Below are 19,488 nucleotides of genomic sequence, written 5' to 3' on the forward strand. Positions count from 1 at the left end.
CACATGATATGATTAACATTACAGTAGGGAGGACGATGTTATCTCATTTATTTCTCAACTCCTGGAAAGCTTAGAACAGACCTGGTTAGGAGGAAACTGAACCTGAGATAGGGTAAGGAGATAGATGGTGGTGCCTGGAAGACAGCTGCCTGTAAGCTGTTGGAGAAGGTAGTCTCCTTGGGACTGAACCTTTATAGCATTCCAAGCTGGAGACTTGTCAGTAAACAGCTAGTAGAGTCCCAGGTTCTGTAGGTGTGGGCCTCAGGTCTGCAGAAGTAACTGCTTCTAGCTGAAGTTTGTCTGTACTAGAAAATTTCCAAATCAGGTAGCAAAATTATGGTTGTTAATATTATTTCTGAAAAAGAGAAAAGGAGCCAGAGATAGGACAGGATAAAAATGGATTTCAGAATCTAAATAAAAGAACTGGAAAAGTCTGAAAGATTATTCAACAAGTGAGATGTACAGTTTATGAGAGATTTTAAAAATGAATTCACTAAATCATGGGAGAAAATCCACCTTAAAGAACTTTGTACATTTCTAGGTAAATACCAAAGCTATGAGATAGTTTCTTTGAATAATTTGAAAATCTCATGGACAAGAACAAGAAAAATGGGACAGAAAATGATACAGTTGGGAGTTGATCAGATCTATAGCTGTGCTAAATAATGGATGATTGTCCACATGGAAGAAAGTTTCAGGTGTACGAGGCCATTCTCTTGGTCCTTGGACTGTTCAGCCTTAGCAAGTAAACTAAAAACCCACAAAGATAGCATAGCAGTTATGATGATAAATCGGTCTTCACTGAATGAGGAATAGGAAAGCTGGAATAATCCTGTGGCAGAACTGGAATAACTGTAGTATCTTGAACTGTACACAGCACACAGATCTTGGTGAAAGGATAGCCTGATGCATGTGAATGTGAACACAACAGGTTGGTAGTTGTCCCAATACTGTGCATTCCTCAATTCAGGAGCATTCCAATTATAAAAGCATCATAGAATTAGTATCCAGAATGAAGGAAGGTAAGATTATAATTATAGGAGTAAGCACTAAACGTGTTAATTAAGTACAGGAGTCCAAGTAGAGGTCACAGACCAAGGACCTTATCACTTTAGGACCAAACCTTACTGGGGCCATTCACAAACGAACTTATTTGTGCAATCCCAGGGAGGCTGAGGTTCAACCGATATAAGCAAGTGGGAAGACGGGAGGGTGGAGTACGGACTGATGGACAAACTCCAGGGTGCATAAAATGTCACTTTGAGTTTCCGAGGAGAACTTCACGCGGTTGGTGCACATCACTTTTACACCATTCTTATCTACGCAAACATAACGGGAGGTCATCAATTCAAGTGAAGCTTTCACCACTTCCCATCCCAGGCAGAGGAGTTTTGTAAGCTTGGGTTGGACCGGAGTGGTCTGCTCTCTTTTGAACTTATCCACCTCAGCTCCAGGACAAGACACGCACCTGGGCTGGGCAGGAGGGCGGGGCAGGGTCGGGCTGAAAGGCACTCGGTGCCACTAGCAAGAGGAGGCCGGGCCCAGACTAGCCGCATGGCCCTCCAGACGTTGCGTGGCAACTGACCACGCCTGCTAAGTGACTCAAAGACACGCGCTTCCGTTGTTCCCAGGAAGTTGTGGGCTCCTGGTCCTGCCCGGGACGGAGGCGGAAGCGCAGCGTTTGGAGCCGGGCCGCGTTACCGCTGTGCATCAGCCCATGGCGGCCTACTCCTACCGCCCAGGCCCGAGCGCAGGCCCTGGCCCTGCTGCCGGAGCTGCGCTGCCAGACCAGAGCTTCCTGTGGAACGTCTTCCAGCGGTGAGGCCGGCGCTGCCCCGTTCCTCTGGCCCTTGGGAGGGTCCTCGGTTTCCAGGGCCTACTCTCCCCGTCTCTCTGGCCTTCTTTGCCTCGGACCTCCCTTGCAGTCGTTCCTACCCCGCTCCATCCCCGGCTTCCTGTCGTCTACAGTAGCACAAGGCCGGGGGTCATGTTGGCAGTTCCTTTTGCTCAGGGCTGAGGGGCGCGGACCAGCTGCCCTACAGGGTCTGGGGTGCTTGCTTTAGGAACGAGACAGATCTTGAGTCAGGAAAACAGCATCAGTAAAAAGAGCTGGCTACTACTGCAGCGTCTTCTGTCCCTGATCGTCCTTCTCAATCGCCTGATTGTCACTCCACTGACTCGTGGCCAAGGAATGACTTATTTGTCCTAGAGAATCTTTATCTAGTACGAATAATATAAACTGGTGCAGGTGTAAATTTACACGGAATTGAAGAACTAAGAGAAATTGTTCCTTAATCTCTGGCACACCTCTCTGGGGGCATGTGACATTCCAGCTGAGCTAAGAGAAAGGTCTGGCCGGAGTAACATTCCAGACCTAGTGTAGGTTAATAGAAATGATGTTTTAGCCTTGTTTTATTTTTCCTTTACTTTTCATCACCAACTTACCCGGTCTTTTTTATTTTGTAGGGTTGATAAAGACAGGAGTGGAGTGATTTCAGACAATGAGCTTCAGCAAGCATTATCCAATGGTGAGTTGAAGCCTGATCTATTCACAATAAGCAGTTTCTTTCTTGGAATTATTTCCAAATAAGGAGGTCCTGCTGTTACCAGTATAAGGTAAAGGTGTTTCTAAGTTACTGTGTCCATATTTTCTTGATTATCACTATTGTTTCCTCACTGAGCTCCAAATGTATGTGAGCCTCAGAAAATGCGTTCTGAGAAATGGGAGCCACAGTGTAGGCCTTGACTAGCTCTGCATCAGAGGTCCCTTAGTTATCTAGAAGGACTTTGACCTACTTGGGTAAATCAATCTTAGCAACTTCTCTGAAGAGGATCATCAGGGACACTGAAAAATTGTCAGGTGACATTTAGAAGTAATTGTTTAGTTGTTGAACAGTTTCAAGATGGTTCTTAAGTATTTTTGTGGAAATATGTTTGCTGTAAGAACTGCTAAAACTCTGGGGCCAGTTTGGGAAATAGATATATGGCAAGTGATGTCAGCAGGATCATGGGGAGGTATTTATGTAAATGTAAGGAACACTTTGTATCCCAGAAGAATTGAGAGGATTGTGGCCTTTGTATGGAGCTCTCCATGGAGTCATGTTTTTGCTGGTGTCAGTGTTATTAATCTTTAGTGGTACCATTAGAGACAATTAAAAAAATTATTTAATTTTAAGATTTATTTATTTGTATGAATGTTTTACCTGCTTATATGTATGTGAACCAGGTGTATGCCTGCTGCCCATGGAGGCTAGAAGAGGGCACCTGACCCTCTGGAACTGGAGTTACAGATGGTTGTGAGCCACCATGTAGTTGCTGGGAATCAAATGTGGGTCCTCTGCAATGGCAACAAGTATTCTAAACTTCTGAACTGTCTCTCCAGCCCCAACATCTTTCTTTCTTTCTTTCTTTCTTTCTTTCTTTCTTTCTTTCTTTCTTTCTTTCTTTCTTTCTTCCTTCCTTTCTTCCTTTCTTCCTTTCTTTCTTTTTTTGACAGTCTCATGTGTTCTAGGCTGGCCTGGAACTTCTAAGTAGGCAAGGATGACCTTGAACTTCCAATCCTCCTGCATCTAACTCCTAAATACTGAGTGCGGGTTTATTCTGTACTGAGCATAGAACCTAGAACTATGTGCACAGTGGACAAATACCCTACCAACAGAGTACATCCATGATCCTAGACACATTTTTCTTATTAAATATCATTTGTAATTCTTAAGGTGTGGCTGTCTTTTCAAATTATTATATTTAGAGCTTGTTTCTCCCCAGGTGAGCTGTATAAGCTTGGGAAGGTATTAGTTTCAAGATGTGATGAAAATTTTAAAAGGCTCATTTTTGTTATAATGGGGATTACTTTTCTGTGATTAGTTGGATAAAAGGGAGAAGGCAAGTGAGATGTTAGATAGTGCCTCATAGCCTTGGCATCAAAATTAAAGCCCTCTGCCATCCACTTATGCTAGGCATTCTTGTTTCATTTATATTTTCAGAGTGACCTTTAAACTGACACAATTTTTATTACTTAACCTGTGGGGACCACAGGATGCTGTTGTTGAGGGACCACTTTAAATCATGGTGGTTTTCTGTTGCCTGATGGTATAATGATGCTGTATAAATTAGCCACTGTGTTGTATTACTGTATTGGGAAAGTAGACTTTGACAGGTTATCAGCGAAAAATCGAAGTCTACAGGAGCAGCCACACCCATGTGGTATGAAGTATATCTTCCAGTGAAGAGAAGTAGGGGACCCTAGAGCCTATGGCAGCATGTAGGCAGAAAAATAGGTCCCTAGTGGTTTGGCGCATGTGTTTAGTGACCTACGTCTGGTACAAACAAGGTAGAAAAGCACAAAGGCTTCAGAGTGAAAGGAAGTGACAGCACCTCAAAAACACCGGTATCACCTGCTCTGTGAAGCTGTTAAAGAACTGGAGTTTATGCTCATTGATAATCTGCTCTATTTCCAAATAGTCGGAATACAGAAAATAAAGTAAAATTTAATTACGATAGCTGAGCGGTGGAAAATAGACAGTAAAGATGAAAGGTTAACAATAAGCCATAAATTTGGCTTCAAAATTTTTAGTAGCTAATGTAAAGAGGAACATGTATTCAGTTAATATACAAACAAAAACAAATAGTCACTGAAGCCTCTTGGGACACACAGATTATTAAGCTTGTAGGTCTGTGCAAGGCCTTGCACTCATGGGGCCAGTTCTTATGCTCCCAGCATGAGCCAAGGATTTTGCCTGTTTAGCTTGGGCACTGATTTCAAAATGATTCCGACTTGAATTAGGGCGTAGTGTCCTTTAGGCAACTGTTAAACTTCTTTCTCTCTTTTAGGAAATTTAATTATGTTGTGGAAGGAAATATGAAGTTAAAAATAGCATGGTTTCTCCCTTCAGTTTAGACCTCTTGGTTGCTATGTACTTGACACCATGCTAGGAGTGTTTGTGGGTACACTGGGCCTCTGTGAGATTTGTTTACATAGAAGTATGGTCAGTGGACAGAAAGAACATAGAATGGGATTTGTTTTCTCGTCCCTACAACTGCAGTACCTGCTAAAAGCAGCTCATGGAAAGAAAAATTTGTTTTGGTTCACAGTTTGGGTTCAATCCATCCAGAAGGGGAGGGTTTGGTGGGACAGAACCATTTACTTCATGGCAGCTAGGGAGCCTAAAAAGAGGAATACTGGTGTTCCTCTGTTCCTCCAGCTGTCTCCTCTTTCCCTTTTATTCTGTGTGGACCCCACCCCATGGAATAGTGCCACCTACATTCAGGGTAGGTCTTTCCCTTAAGTTAATTCCATCTGGACATGCCCTCATAAACATGGAAATATATCTTATTAATCTCCTAGGTAATCGATTTTTAAATCCAATCAAGTTGACAATGAAGATCAGCTATCACAGGATTTCTCTTACCTTTATGAAATAATGTATCACAAACTTTTTTGTGACTTCTTGTGTTATATATTAAAAATTAATTTTTCTCAAGCTCTTTTTTGGCGTGTTTATTTGTTGATTAGTCTTTTGAGAAGTGTAGCCCAGGATGACTTTAATTAAAACTTACTGTTTAGTTGAGGATGATTTTGAACTCATAATTTTCCTGCCTCTACCTCCCAAGTGCTGGGGTTATAGGCACTTGTCACCACACTCACGTCTTTTTAGTGCTTTTGAAGTAGATTTGACTTACCAAACATATTATTAGTGATTTGAGATACATGTTTTCAGTTGTACTTTGAAAACAGTCTTTTTTTTTTTTTTCTTTAAATTTCTTTTGGAGACTTTTTTTATCAATAGAGTTCAGGGATAGAAAAAACTGAGGCAAATCACACTTACATATAAGCAAGATGATTCCCTGTAAAATTATTATTCAATCACTTATGCCTTTTCCTCACCATTGGCCTTGTTACATGGGTGACAGTCTGTAGCTGGAGAGTTTCTTTCCAGCTCCCGCCAAGCCCCGCCAGTCCCAGAGCCCACTTAGAAAATAAACACACCAACTCTTATATTATTTAAACTGTTTGGCCATTAGCTCAGGCCTATCATTGTCTAGCTCTTACTCTTATATTTAGCCCATTTCTGTTAATCTATACTTTGCCACGTGGCTCGTGGCTTACTGGTACCTTAATCTTCCTTGTCCTGGCGGTGGCTGCAGGCAGTCTCCTCCTCTGCCTTCCTGTTCCCTCAGTTCTCCTCTCTGTTAGTCCCGCCTATACTTCCTGTCTGGCTACTGGCCAATCAGTGTTTTATTTATACAGAGCAATATCCACAGCCACAGTCTTTGTTGCCCTGTGTTGGTGAAGAGGGAGTTTGAGATCTATTTATGTCTTTGACAATTGGGTGGGGGAGAATAACTCAATCGGCTGGATTTCCCTGGGCACTGAAAGTTCTTTTGTTTTTTGTTTTTTGTTTTTTTTTGATACAGGATCTTACTGTAGCCCAGGCTGGTCTCAACTCTCCATCCTCCTGCTTCTGCCTCCTAAGTACTGGCATCCCAGGCCTGCACTGTCATGTCTTGACTTCTTTGCCTAGGCAGTTTACAACAAAGATGTGATTTGTGGCAGAGAGCATTATTTTCCTCTGGACAGCTGGAGCTTAGTGGCTGACTACTGAAAAATGATAGACTCTCAGGTTCAAGACAGTTGCCCTGCTGATAGCCTGTGCTATAGTAGAGTATGTCTCACTGATTCTAGGAACCCATTCCTGGTTTTCCACCCAATTATCCTTTGCTACTTTACTCTTTGTCCCCTCTGTAAAAGGAGATGTTATAGTGAGTCTTGTACTAGAGAGTTGTCAAGCCTGAAGGTGGTCTTTGGGACCCTGGGCACAGTCTGACATATCTGCTCTCCCCAGAAATTTGCACAACTGAAGTTCTGCAGAGAAACAGCATCGAGCCTCTGGTAATTACAAATAGTTTAAACTTGGAAGTATAGACTAGGTGCTGACCAGAAGTGCTCAGGGCTCCTATAGGTTAAGGCAACCAGATCTCTGGTGTCCCAGGGAGCAGGCCCCTGCTTGCAACCTCTGTTCCAGAGCAGGCTACTGACTCATGGACTATCATAGACGAGTCTCTTAGAGCGTCTTATAAGTTTATCTTCTTTTGTCTAATTGCTATTATGTCATTTGTTTTCAGGTACTTGGACTCCATTTAATCCAGTGACTGTTAGGTCAATCATTTGTAAGTATCTATGCAGACAGGCTAGGTGGTTGTTTCTGTGGGTGCTGCTATAACCCCAGTCATATTGAGTGGGCTCCTACGTTTCATCCTCCCTGCTTCCATATTTCTAGATGCTTTCACTTATTTGTTAGTTTAAATTTACATCTTAGCCTGTCCTTTCCATTTCTAATTCAGAGGTTATAGATGCATAAAATTTTCATATTACAGTTTTCTCTAAGCCTTATTTTGTTATTTTGGTAGTATCTTTTAAAAATTTCATTTTTGTGACTTTTATTTAAGTATTATAAGTAATTGTCTTCTAAACTTTAAGAAATGCATTTATTTAAGAATTACATATATTAACTTATATCTACTTTACCTTGTGTTACTTATGACTTTGAAGTCTATAGGAAAGAAGGCAGTCTATATCTAATAATTCTTCTTGTTGAATTTCATACATGTAACTGATTTCCTTCATGTTTTAGTTACTTTTCTTTGTTTTGCAAGCTAGTGTTTGGTTGAATTTAAAATACATGTACCAAGGCCTGAGCTGGAGTTGGGTCCTCCCGGAAGGATTTCCATCATTTCTTTCTTACCAGGATTATCAGTTTGGGTTCTCCCTGTGTCTTAGTTACTTTTCCATTGCTATGATAAAACACCACGACTAAGGCAACTTATAGAAGAAAGAGTTTATTTGGGCTTACAGTTTCAGGAGGTTGAAGTTCATAATAGTGGACAGCCTGGCAGTAGGCAGCAGGTCTGGCAGCGTGAACAGGAAACTGAGAGCTCACATCGAGAATTAAACTGATTTTTTTAAAAATAAGAATTCAGCCGGGCGGTGGTGGCGCACACCTTTAATCCCAGCACTTGGGAGGCAGAGCCAGGCGGATCTCTGTGAGTTCGAGGCCAGCCTGGGCTACCAAGTGAGTTCCAGGAAAAGGCGCAAAGCTACACAGAGAAACCTTGTCTCGAAAAACCAAAAAAAAAAAAAAAAAAAAAAGAAAAAAAAAAAAAGAATTCAAATCTTAAAAATAAAATCCAAAGTTCCTAGGATAATAGATTAGGGCATCTTCTAATTAAAACAAGGCATTTCTTGCCCTAGGAGAACTCCTCTAAGCCTCCCTCTGGAGGTGTGTACCTGGGCAGTAAGTAAAAGGGTTTACTCTGGCTCAAGCCCAGGAGCTAGAATAATGGGGGACTTAACCTATGCATACCATTTTCCTTCTGATAAAGTGAGAGTACTTTTTGGGGGGCAGGGGGCACTTTCAGAGTTTCTCTGTGTAGCTTTGGAGCCTGTCCTGGAACTCACTCTGTAGACCAGGCTGGCCTTGAACATACAGGAGATCCTCCTGCCTGCCTCTGCCTCCGGAGTGCTAGGATTAAAGGTGTGCACCACCACCGCCAGGCTGGGAGTACTTTTAGTGTTTCTGTTTTTCAGAACTTTCTGAAGTATAAAACATTGTGTTTGTTTTTAAATTGTCTACCTTTTACACATCTGTGAGTGTGTATTCTGGTTGCCATTACTTAGGGGCTAGTGTTGGGTTACTGTCTTCTACACTCCCTCCACCCTAGGCAGGGATAACTAGACTTTTAGGAATCTTGTAATCAACAAACTAACCTTTAGCCAGCTGGTGGCTCTGAGCCAGCACCTGAAGGCCTTAGAGGTGATATGAAACTGTTAGTTCTGTACTGTGGTTGTCTTTTGCTGTTGAACATGCAAACTTAATGCTTGTCTGGTGTTCCTCTGCATCTCAGCTATGTTTGACCGAGAAAACAAGGCTGGTGTGAACTTCAGTGAATTTACAGGTGTGTGGAAATATATCACAGACTGGCAGAATGTCTTCCGCACCTATGACAGGGACAACTCTGGGATGATTGACAAGAACGAGCTCAAGCAAGCACTCTCAGGTTTTGGTAATTCACTTGTCTTAATTGTATAGCATATTTCATTTTGGAATATAGGAGTCTCTCAAGCTTTGTTTTACTCTGTTCAATTTATTGATTTTTTTTAACCCAGTCCATGTGAAATTTCTGTTTATATTGTACAGGTTCATATTTTGATTCTATTTTTGTCATGAAGATTTATATGTGACATGGAGTCTTTCACACAGTGTTTCATCCAAAATGAGATAAGGGCTATGCAAATCATGTACTTTTTGTGAAATGAGATGATATCATGAGCAAAATTGAGAATGTGGCTTTTGGAACAATTTAAAGTAGAAAAATAGAAATACAGTGGTGTGGAAAAGTTGGCAGCATATACATAGCAGTTTGTCAAAGTACATGGACACAGTGATAACACTAAGAAATAATTCTATAAATAATAAAGGTTTATCAGTCCATCCAAATTTTGCTTCAGTGGGAAATTATGAAGTGTGTGTGCCCATTCTCAAATGCATTTAGCACGTGTGTGCTTGGTGTGGGCTTAGGCATGCAAAGTGTGCTGTGTTTCTTACAAATATTCATAGTACCTGTCCAGAGTGTAATTAGAGGCTCCCAGAACTAGCCTTGAGTCTGAGAGAAAACTGGAATTTTTACTTACAAAAGAATCACTGAAATGTTTGCATCCCATCTGTAACTTGTCATGATTATACCAAGATTCAAGTTTGGAACAGTTTCATATAGTACTTTCTGTTCTTTTGCCCTTACCAAACTCTTCTGTATTTTATCTTTTAAAAGATTGTTAATAGATGTCTTCTAGAAAAGTTTTATTAAAAAACGAACTATAATCTAGTGTACTGTGACTACCTTGAGTTTTACTTTCCTAAAGTATGTTATTTCCTACTAATATGGCTTCTATAATTCTGCCATTTCTCCTTCCACCCTAACAGTGACCACCCCTTTTCTTTCATCCTCTCCTTCCTCACTTTGTCCTGGGGCCAGTTAGAAGCATCAGTGCCCTCTGTGTCTTGATCAGACCAAGGGCATTTCAGAATCTTCTACAGGAAAGGTGTTTGGTCAGGGCCCAGTGGTCCATCTTGGGCAGTGCCAGCATCTCTCACTTTTCCAAACATTTCTCAGCTCAACAGTCCCCTGTGAACTCTCCTGGTAGTCCTGCCATGGTTTTTCCTGTTTGTCCCGATACATTTCTCTTAAGTGTCCAGGAAAAAGAAATGTCTTTCTGTTTGCATACTAATTTGGAATATTTTTGGTGGCAGCTGTTAAGGAAGTTGGCTTTGGGAGCAAAAGTTTCTATTATAACTCCTGAAATAGTTGTCGCTGCTGGGTAAATAGGAGCTTAGTAGAAAATAAGAGAATCTGGTGTTTCAGGCTAGCCCAGTGATACCTGTGGCTCTAGTGAGGCACCTGGTGAGGCTAATGATCTTCTGTTCACTGAAACCATTGCTACTAAGTTCTATGGCCAGGTACAGAGATCTGGATGGGCATGTACACTGCCCTATAGGTGTGACAACAAGTAACCAAAGTCACACCTGCAGTAAAGCCATCTGTTCTGGTGGGCAGCACAGTTGAAGTGAATAATCCCCTTACCCCCAAACCCTGCACGTCTTTGAGCATCCCCTTTTCTGTGTAGCTTCTGGCAACTTGGTGTAGTTTGGATTTGTTGTTTGTTTTTTGTTGTTGTTGTTTTAGTCATAAAAACTTATGAAAGTATAATGAACCTCCACTTACCTATATTTCCAGCTATGTTCAATCTTGTTGCATCTGCTTATTTCCTTTATAGTGGAGGCTTAGGCAAATCTGAAGCCTGTGGCATGACCGCCAAGTAATATGGTTGCTTACCATTGACTCATTTCACAAGGTTACTGAGTTTTAAAAATGCTTTGTGTGAGTTAGGATTAGATAAGGCCCACATATAACCCTTCTCATGCCATTTGCTGGTTGGGGGAACACAGATTAGTACCAGGCAGATCATTCCAGTAGAGATCACTAATTTCAGTCAGGCTGTGTGTGTGACTGCAACCCTCAGGAAGCACAGGGTTGTGTTGCTTCTGGCAGTGGAACTTCTTGTCCAGGTGCTCACTTCCTGGTGCTGACCAACCTGGCCACAGATTAGTGGCCTGGACCAGTGGTGTCAATGGAGTTATTTTTCTGGTGGCGTCATACCTTCTATTAGTTTCTAGGTAGAAAAGGACCCTTTGCCTATCACCAAGGGTGTGGGCTATTGGAAGTAGACACAGAGTATTTCCATTTCCATTCAGTGAGATTCTCACACACGGGGCAGAGTTAGAGAGTAGATATGTCTCCATACTACCACACTCAGACCCTTCGGCCTTCTTATGAAGACATTCCACCTGGTCTATCCTGAGATAGTCAAGACTGACTCCAGGGCATGTCCCTGGTTGAGAATTACGATCTGATCTTGCTACTTATGCAAGAGTGGAGGCCTCTAGGTGGCCTTATCCTATTAGATAGAAACAAATTGGTATGCAGCCTGGCAGTCAGCAGGCTGGTCTAATATGTGTCTCACTGGTCAGTCTTAATCAGGCCTCAGGGCTGAGCACAAAACACTTCAGTCCTAAGGCAGGGCTATTCTTTTTTATTTTTTTCTTTTTTATTAAGAATTTTTGTATTAATTTTACATACCAACCACAGATCCCCCTCTCTTCCCTCCACCTTTCCCCTCCAGCCTCTCCCCCCCTCCCCAACCGCCTTCCATTCCCTCCTCTGACAAGGTAAGTCCTCCCATGGCGAGTCAGCAGATCTGGTACATTCAGTTGAGGCAGGTCCAGGCACCTCCCCCTGCATCAAGGCTGTGCAAGGTGTTCCACCATAGTTAGTGGGCTCCAAAAAGCCAGCTCATGCACCAGGAATGAGTTCCCACTAGTTTGGTTTAGTTATCTCTGTAGGTCTCCCCATCATGATCTTGATGCCCCTTGCTCATAGAATCCATCTTTTCTCTCTTCAACTGGACTCCTGGAGCTCAGCCTAGTGCTTGACTGTGGATCTCTGCATTTGCTTAAGGCAGGGCTATTCTTGTGTGCCCTTGTATTGAAGGAACTCTTTTGAGGCCAGTTTACTGCCAAATTTTAGCCCCTTTAGGGAACATTCTTTTATGGTTTACTTCTTTGTAGTTTGCTAGTTTGTATGTCTTTTGTCTTTGCTTTTCCTACAAGAATGCCAATTATCAGAAAAATTACAAGTTAATTCTAGCAGCAATGGGGTTGCTTCCATGCACAGACAAGACCTCTATATTATATATTTGTTCTCATTTCATTGGCCCTTTCTTTATCCTGGCAGGAGGACAACAGTACCTGTCTTGCTCTGTCTACACCTGGGCCCAAGCTCTGTTCTCAGAGGGTCAGGGCTTAGCCAGGGCCATTACCTCACATGCTAGGTGTAAGGAAGTGAGACATGGCAGCTGTTCCCTACGGGCTATCTCTTTCAGATTTAAATTGGAGGTCCTGTCTTCTGCTTGATCTGTAAGAAAGGGGGCTCCTGTAGCAGTTTTAATGTCACACATTTGTTTAGGGTTCTAGAATATAAGTTCCTGTCTCCACTCCCCGCAACTGCTCTGGAAGGTGCTTTGAACATGTTTTTGTGTTTGAACATTTATCAGTATAATGATTAAGTTTCATACAGTAATTAACTGTGAGATTCAGATAATAGGTGTACTTATACTTACAAAGCTTCCAACAAGACTGAAAATCAGTAAAAATATTTCAGCACCTGGATTTTGTCTCCTGCCTCAAAAAGGATACCATGGTCACACAGGTGACTAGGGAAGGAAACAGAACAGATGAAGGGTGTCCTCCTTAAACATGGCCTCTGGTCATGTCTTTATGTCTGGTGTGTCCACACATCTTCACTGCTGTCATCCCCTGCTAAAGACCCTTTCAAACACACTCAGTAATTTGGAAATGGAATTATAATGCCAGGTCATCTGTTATTGATCCTAAATTCCATGAGGCATAGTGACACATTATTGATTCTAACCTTTATAAGACTAATCAAAACCCTGATCCCAGATGAACTATTTTTTATAGGGGTCCCCATCAGTTACCTTCTTTCTTTATGTTGAGACACATGTAACTAGAGCCGTTAGGGATATTTTAGCTTTCATAGGATCTTCTAATGATGAATGACCTAGGACAGCAAGTCACTGAAAACATTCATGTCTAGGTGAGCTGACATAGTGAGGAGTCTTCTGGGTTCAGGAGTACCAGATCTAACTGCCTTGTGGGTGTTTTCTTAGGCACAAGCAGAGCGAGTACAATTAGCTAACATAAACCAGTGAGCTCATAGGAAGCAAGACAGCAAGCAGCACATTCTGTTACTACTTAGACTTGCAAGTTGATCACTCCACAGTTCTGACAACATATTTATATCAGAATATTGTATTTAAGTAGTTATTTAGTTTCCAGAGTGCCTTTCAGTAAGTTTGTACTTTTTTTTTTAATCTCTAATTCCTACCTAATCACTGTATGATCTGAAGCCTTGGGGTCTTAAAAAGGAAAGCTTAGCCAATATAAGGTATAACTCATGCTTTATTCCTCTCCTAGCCTGTCTTGACTCTTATCTTCCCTCTCCAAGGCTACCGGCTCTCTGATCAGTTCCATGACATCCTCATCAGAAAATTTGACAGACAAGGACGAGGGCAGATTGCATTTGATGACTTCATCCAGGGCTGTATCGTCTTACAGGTGACCGAGCATCTTCATATGGGTTTGCTGTGACATGCAGAGGTGGGAGTAGGGGGCAGGAATGGAGGAGCCACCAGAGTGAGTACTTCCCTTCTGTTTAAGTTTTAGAGCTAGAAATACTTTTTTTTTTAACCCTTGGAACTAGGATCATTTGCCTCACAGTGATGTTTCAGTAGTTGTCCCATAAGATTATAATGACCTGGAAAATGTCTGTTTCCTATTAATGTCACAGCTGTTATGACATCATAGCATAAGACATTACATTTTTTTTTTTTTTTTTTTTTTTTTTTGTTTTTCGAGACAGGGTTTCTCTGTGTAGCTTTGCGCCTTTCCTGGAGCTCACTTGGTAGCCCAGGCTGGCCTCGAACTCACAGAGATCCGCCTGGCTCTGCCTCCCGAGTGCTGGGATTAAAGGCGTGCGCCACCACCGCCCGGCGACATTACATTTTTATGGTAAAGCTGGTATGATGAACCTTGATGCTAGTCATATGTAAGTCTAGCAATATGTTTATATATAGTACATAGTCCTTGGCAATAATATTTGACTTATATAATTGAAATACTATGTAATACTATTTATTTTTTAAAACAAGTTCTCTATATCTCTGGCTGGCTTTAAATTCACTTTGTAGCCTATGCTGGCTTTGAACTTATCTTCAAAATAATAAATTATAGCTGTGAACCATATGCTTTACTTTTTATACCTTCTACTTACTAAAAAATACAAAGAAGTACTGGAAAGAGCATTCATTGTTATACCAGCATTAGCCTCCAATATTCCATCCTTGCTGTGACCCCTTGATTGTGCCAATCAGCCAATCATTTGATGACCTATGCTATCTAGGCATGATAAGCAAACTCTAGGGTATGCAGACACCCATTCATTGCTCAGTGCATGTTCCTGTCAAAGAAGCAGGCTCTGCTATTGCTTCTAGATAGAGGTCCAGGTTCTCTAGGTTTAAGCTTTGGAAATATGGTGCATTGATTAGTCCTTATGTATATTAAGATTTTTGCTATAGAAATTTTCAAACAAAAAGTAGCAACAGAGGTAACAGTATGATGATTATACTTCACAGCAGTTAGCTCAAAGTGGGTTATATGTGACACATCCATGCTCTGGCCCCTTTATCTAAAGTAGATTCAGTTCATAGAAAGCAAATGTTTTCTCCATTAATACTTCAGTGGAACCTATCATTAAGAGGTAAGTCCTTAGAGATTGAACCTAGGCTGAGGTCACTTACGTTGGTTGCAGAACCACTGAGAGATGTGGACAGCATTAAGCCTTGAGATACAATGTAGAATTTTGGAAAATATTCTCAGAGTATTGTTCTAGTTCAAAGAAAGTCAATAAAAGTGTATCTCCTCTGATTGGATTGCTAGTTACAATGCTGCATGATTTCTTAAAAATGAACCTGAGGGCCTAGAGAGATGACTTAGCAGTAAAGAGCACTGGCTGCTCTTCTAGGTGATCCAGGTTTGATTCCCAGTACCCCACATGGTAGCTAACAACCATATGTGACTCCAGTTCCAGAGGATCCAATACCCTCTTCTGGCCTGCATGGGCAATGAGTGCACATGGTGCACAGACATACATTCTGGCAAAACACCCATACACATAAAACAAAAATAAATCTTTAAAAAAGTCATTCTGGGTCTAGTATGGTGTAGGCCTATAATCCTAGCTTCCAGGAGCCTGAAGCAACAAGATTCATGAGTTCTAGGCAAAGCCTGGCTACATAACAGTAAGTACCCTGTCTTAAACAAACAAACAAAAAGATCTTGGCATGTCACCCCTGTTCTTCATCCTGTTGGATAACTAGTCTATTAGTATTCAAGCTTCAAGTCTCTGAAAGAAACTACCTCTGTTAATACTCTCTCATGAGGTTAGGGATGCTTACAGTGTTCTCTGAGCACTTTAAAAAGAGATTTGATGTGAACTCTCATAGACTGTGTCTGAATTATTATAAAGTTAGAGTTCACATTTATAAGTTAAGTTCTGATCCTTACATTTCTGGATATGCAAAGGTTTGGGGTTTTTTATTTTTTCAGCCTCCTGGGTAATCTAGTCAAGTCCAGAAGAAGCTCTCCACTCTGTACACCTTGTACTCTGTTGGTATTGTCTCCTGAGGGGTGGGGTGGGGTGGACAGCCAGTTTCTTGGATCAGTTTTACCTTTGGGAAAATGACTGAAAATGCTAGAAAGATGGAGAATCTAAAAGGAAAGAGAACAATGTATGATATAGGTAAAAGTTTCCTCAGAAATGTGTTTCTTTTTTTTTCTAAAAAGCCCAGGCTGGCTTTGATTTTTTTTTTTTCCCTGTGTAGCTGAGGGTGGTCTTGAACTCCTGGTCTTTCTACCTCCACCTCCCAAGTTCTGAGATTATAGACTTGAACCAGCACTTTCAGTAATTCATTATTCTTTGTGTTTTGTTTTATGGTGCTGGGATTGAAACTAGAGCCTTGCACAGGTTAGGCAAATTTACTCTTTTCTACAGTCATTTGTCACTGACAGAGACATGTTCTGGAGGATGTGTTATTAGGTGAGGTTATTGTGCAAACATGAGTGTACTTACACATACTCTGGATGGCAGAACCTGTTATACATGTGAACTGTATTGTATGGTATAGCCACTGTGTTAGCTTTCTTTCTCTTACTATTAAAAAAAATGACATAAATCAATTAGGAATAAGATTTAGGTTCACAATTTTAGAACCTTTAGTCCAGATTTGGCCTGTTGCTTTGGGGATTTGTGGCAGGCAGACAGGAAGGTGATTGGAGTCCCAATACCCCTTTCATGGGCATACCACTAGTGGCCTAATTTCTTCCCACTAGGCACCACTTCCCTAACATACCATGTTTAGACAGAGTTCCCAACACATGGTTTTTTGGTTTTTTTGTTTTTTTTTAAGCAGATATTTAAGATTCAGATTGTAGTGTCTTATAGTCCATCACTGACCAAGACATAGTTTTGTGGCCACATGACTGTAGTTTGTTTTGTGATAATAGTATTTTGTGGAGAGTAGGGAACATTGAGACAGACTCTTGCTATGTAGGCCAGGATGGTCTTGAACAGCCTTCCCTCAGCCTCAGTGCTCAGATTCAAGTATGTGACAACACCTTGCTTTTTTTTTTTTTTCCCCCCACAAAAAAACCATTCATGTATAAAGTAGGAAGTAGATCATGAACTGTTGAGTGTTGATGTGCTGGGGTTGTTGTTTTCTGTTAACACATGGAATTCCCTTGTGTCTGTTTTGGTTTTTTTTTTTTTGTTTTCATTAGAAGTACTGAGAACATACTTATGGTCTTCATGAGTCTATTCAAAATTGGCATGCATGTAACCTAGTCTTACAAAATGTGAGTGGAATCTGGGCATGATAGCACCATGCCTTTAATCCCAGCACCCAGTGCTCTGGAGGTAGAGGCAGACAGATGGATTTTTGAGTTCAAGGGCAGACCAGGCCAGCCAGAGTTACATAGTGGTTCTCTGTCTCAAAAACATAAAACAAATAACAACAAAATGAATGGAATAAAATGGTCTTGCTCATCTACTTCTGACCTGTCTGGGTCCAAAGTCTGCTGGAGGGGAGATGGGCTAAGGAGGCTGAGCTCTGCATGATGCTTATACACTGCATGTAGTTGGCCCTTTCCCCACTGGGCCCTTTAACACATGGGCCCTTTGGGTATATAGTCAAGATTCAAAGTGTCTCTGTCTGGGCTACACAGACCAGGTCCATGAGATGGTTGTGAAATGTGAAGAAGGGTCTATGTTGTATATAGTTGGCTAGGCCTGCCATACCCTTTGTTGCCCATAGAGGCACTGACTAGAGGTGCTCAAGACTACCCCTGTGCTTTCCTGTGTGAATGCCATTGCAGTATCCTTCTAAGAGATAAGGGAAATGCATGTGCTTCTGAAATTGGGTCCCCAAATGTCTTTTTAAAATGTCTTTTATCTAAGTATACTGTTCTGTCCAGTAAATTCTCAATGTCTATGCTTCTCCCAGAGGTTGACAGACATATTCAGACGCTATGACACGGATCAGGACGGCTGGATTCAGGTGTCTTATGAGCAATATCTCTCCATGGTCTTCAGCATCGTATAATCAGGCCCTGTGAACAGTAAGCACAGCGTGCAAAAAGACTGAAAATGCCAAATCCCTTACCTCTGATGAAGCAGGGCACAAGTGCAGTTAGATGCTGTTCTTCCTGTAGGCTGTATAATTACTACTTGGGGACCTGGCTGTACGTATGTGAATAAGCTGGTTAGTGATTCTGTAGTGGCACCCTAGCTACACTGTTATAATACAAACCTTGGGTTTGCTGACTAATTGTGCCATGAGGTGAAACCTAATAATGGTTCGGGATTCTGCTCTCAAACTATCATGTTCTCTTGTAGATGTCTCTTAATTCTGTAGTTGAAATGCTTTTATTAGCCAATAGGATTTTAAAATAATATGGAACTTGCACAGAAGGCTTTTCATGTGCCTTACTTTTTTAAAAAAGAGTTTATGTATTCATTGGAATATGTAACATAAACAATAAAGCAATGACACAGACTGTTGCCTACTCTTGGCTTTTTTTTTTTTTTTTTTTTTTTTTTTTTAATAAAACAGGTGGAAGAAATGTACCCATTGTTTCTGCTCTAGTTGGTGGTGTGAACCTGGGAGAGTGGGGTCTAAAGTGAGGCAGACTAAAGTCTCATGCAATAGCCAACTTTATTTAGAGTGTAAGACAATTTACACTCTGAGGATTAAGAAGAATCACATGAGAAAGGTATTCAATCACAAGGACAAGCCACATGTGGCAAAAACATGGTTTCCATAGAGGCACATGAGTAACAACAGCTAAAGTAAACTCACTCCCATCTGCCGCACCTGGGACGAGCATGAACACACACTCCAAGAACAATTCTGTGTTTTGAAGAAACAGATCACAAGACTTGTTTTCTTGGAGTTTTCTCACAAGCACCCAGAATTCTCACATGACTCCATTCTTGTACTGTGTTCCAACATCTATGTCCCTAAATTCACTGTCTCACATGTACTTTCCTACATGAAATTATGTTGAACAGACAAGAAGGATAGATGGGCTAGGAAGATGAGGTTTAATCAACCAGAGATAAGAACCATGTTAAATTACCTTATACCAGCTCTGGGGTTAGGAACCCCTTCATGTCTCCAGCTTGTCAACTCTGCTTAAAGGAAATAGATTTTGCTTTAGGAGGGGTAGGGGTATGAAGACAATTGGGTAGGTGTTAGGGATGAGAAACATCCATTGAGGTCCTCTCCTGGCCAAGGATGCCTCTGAGGGTTTGTTTCCTGTGGTATCTGGTTTATAGGACCACAGGGGGAAGGGGCTATATTCTGTGGTGGCAAAGTTGTGTTGCCTCTTGGGCTTTGACCTTGTGATCCCATTATGGGAGTCTCTGGGTGTGCTCTAAGGATCTATTCATGTTAGTCATCTCTCAGACATTGACCCACACTAGCAAATGACCCTATTCAGTGAGGTCAACCAATACACAGTGATGTTGCTAGAGTTTTCCTGCCTGACCCACGGTCAGGGCAAATCTCTCTCACCCGCCAGTCCCACAGCCACTCAGACCCGATCAAGTAAACACAGAGACTTATATTAGTTACAAACTGTATGGCCGTGGCAGGCTTCTTGCTAACTGTTCTTATATCTTAAATTAATCCATTTCCATTAATCTATACCTTGCCACATGGCTCGTGGCTTACCGGGATCT

General features: G+C 41.5%; 1 protein-coding gene across 2 annotated transcripts; it reads left to right on the forward strand.

The window, feature by feature from the left end:
• The first annotated feature begins 1,614 nt into the window (after nt 1-1,614).
• Pdcd6 (programmed cell death 6) lies at nt 1,615-18,302 on the forward strand. Of its 2 annotated transcripts, none has more exons than XM_059276202.1 (6): nt 1,615-1,818; nt 2,467-2,528; nt 7,123-7,167; nt 8,902-9,054; nt 13,639-13,748; nt 17,750-18,302. In XM_059276202.1, the coding sequence occupies exons 1-6, from the start codon at nt 1,718-1,720 to the stop codon at nt 17,846-17,848; spliced, it is 570 nt and encodes a 189-aa protein (XP_059132185.1). In that variant the 5' UTR covers nt 1,615-1,717; the 3' UTR covers nt 17,849-18,302. The 2 variants fall into 2 exon arrangements, with proteins under 2 accessions (XP_059132185.1, XP_059132184.1); XM_059276201.1 differs by having other exon boundaries at nt 1,617-1,818; nt 8,902-9,060.
• The last annotated feature ends 1,186 nt before the right edge of the window (nt 18,303-19,488 follow it).

This window comes from Peromyscus eremicus, chromosome 11 (genome assembly GCF_949786415.1).
Source record: "Peromyscus eremicus chromosome 11, PerEre_H2_v1, whole genome shotgun sequence".
Lineage (NCBI taxonomy): Eukaryota > Metazoa > Chordata > Mammalia > Rodentia > Cricetidae > Peromyscus > Peromyscus eremicus.

Coding starts and splice junctions, on each gene's coding strand:
- Pdcd6 (XM_059276201.1), top strand. CDS start 1,718: ATGGCGGCCTACTCCTACCGCCCAGGCCCGAGCGCAGGCCCTGGCCCT. Junction 1,819..2,466: donor CTGTGGAACGTCTTCCAGCG/GTGAGGCCGGCG, acceptor TTTATTTTGTAG/GGTTGATAAAGACAGGAGTG. Junction 13,749..17,749: donor AGGGCTGTATCGTCTTACAG/GTGACCGAGCAT, acceptor TGCTTCTCCCAG/AGGTTGACAGACATATTCAG.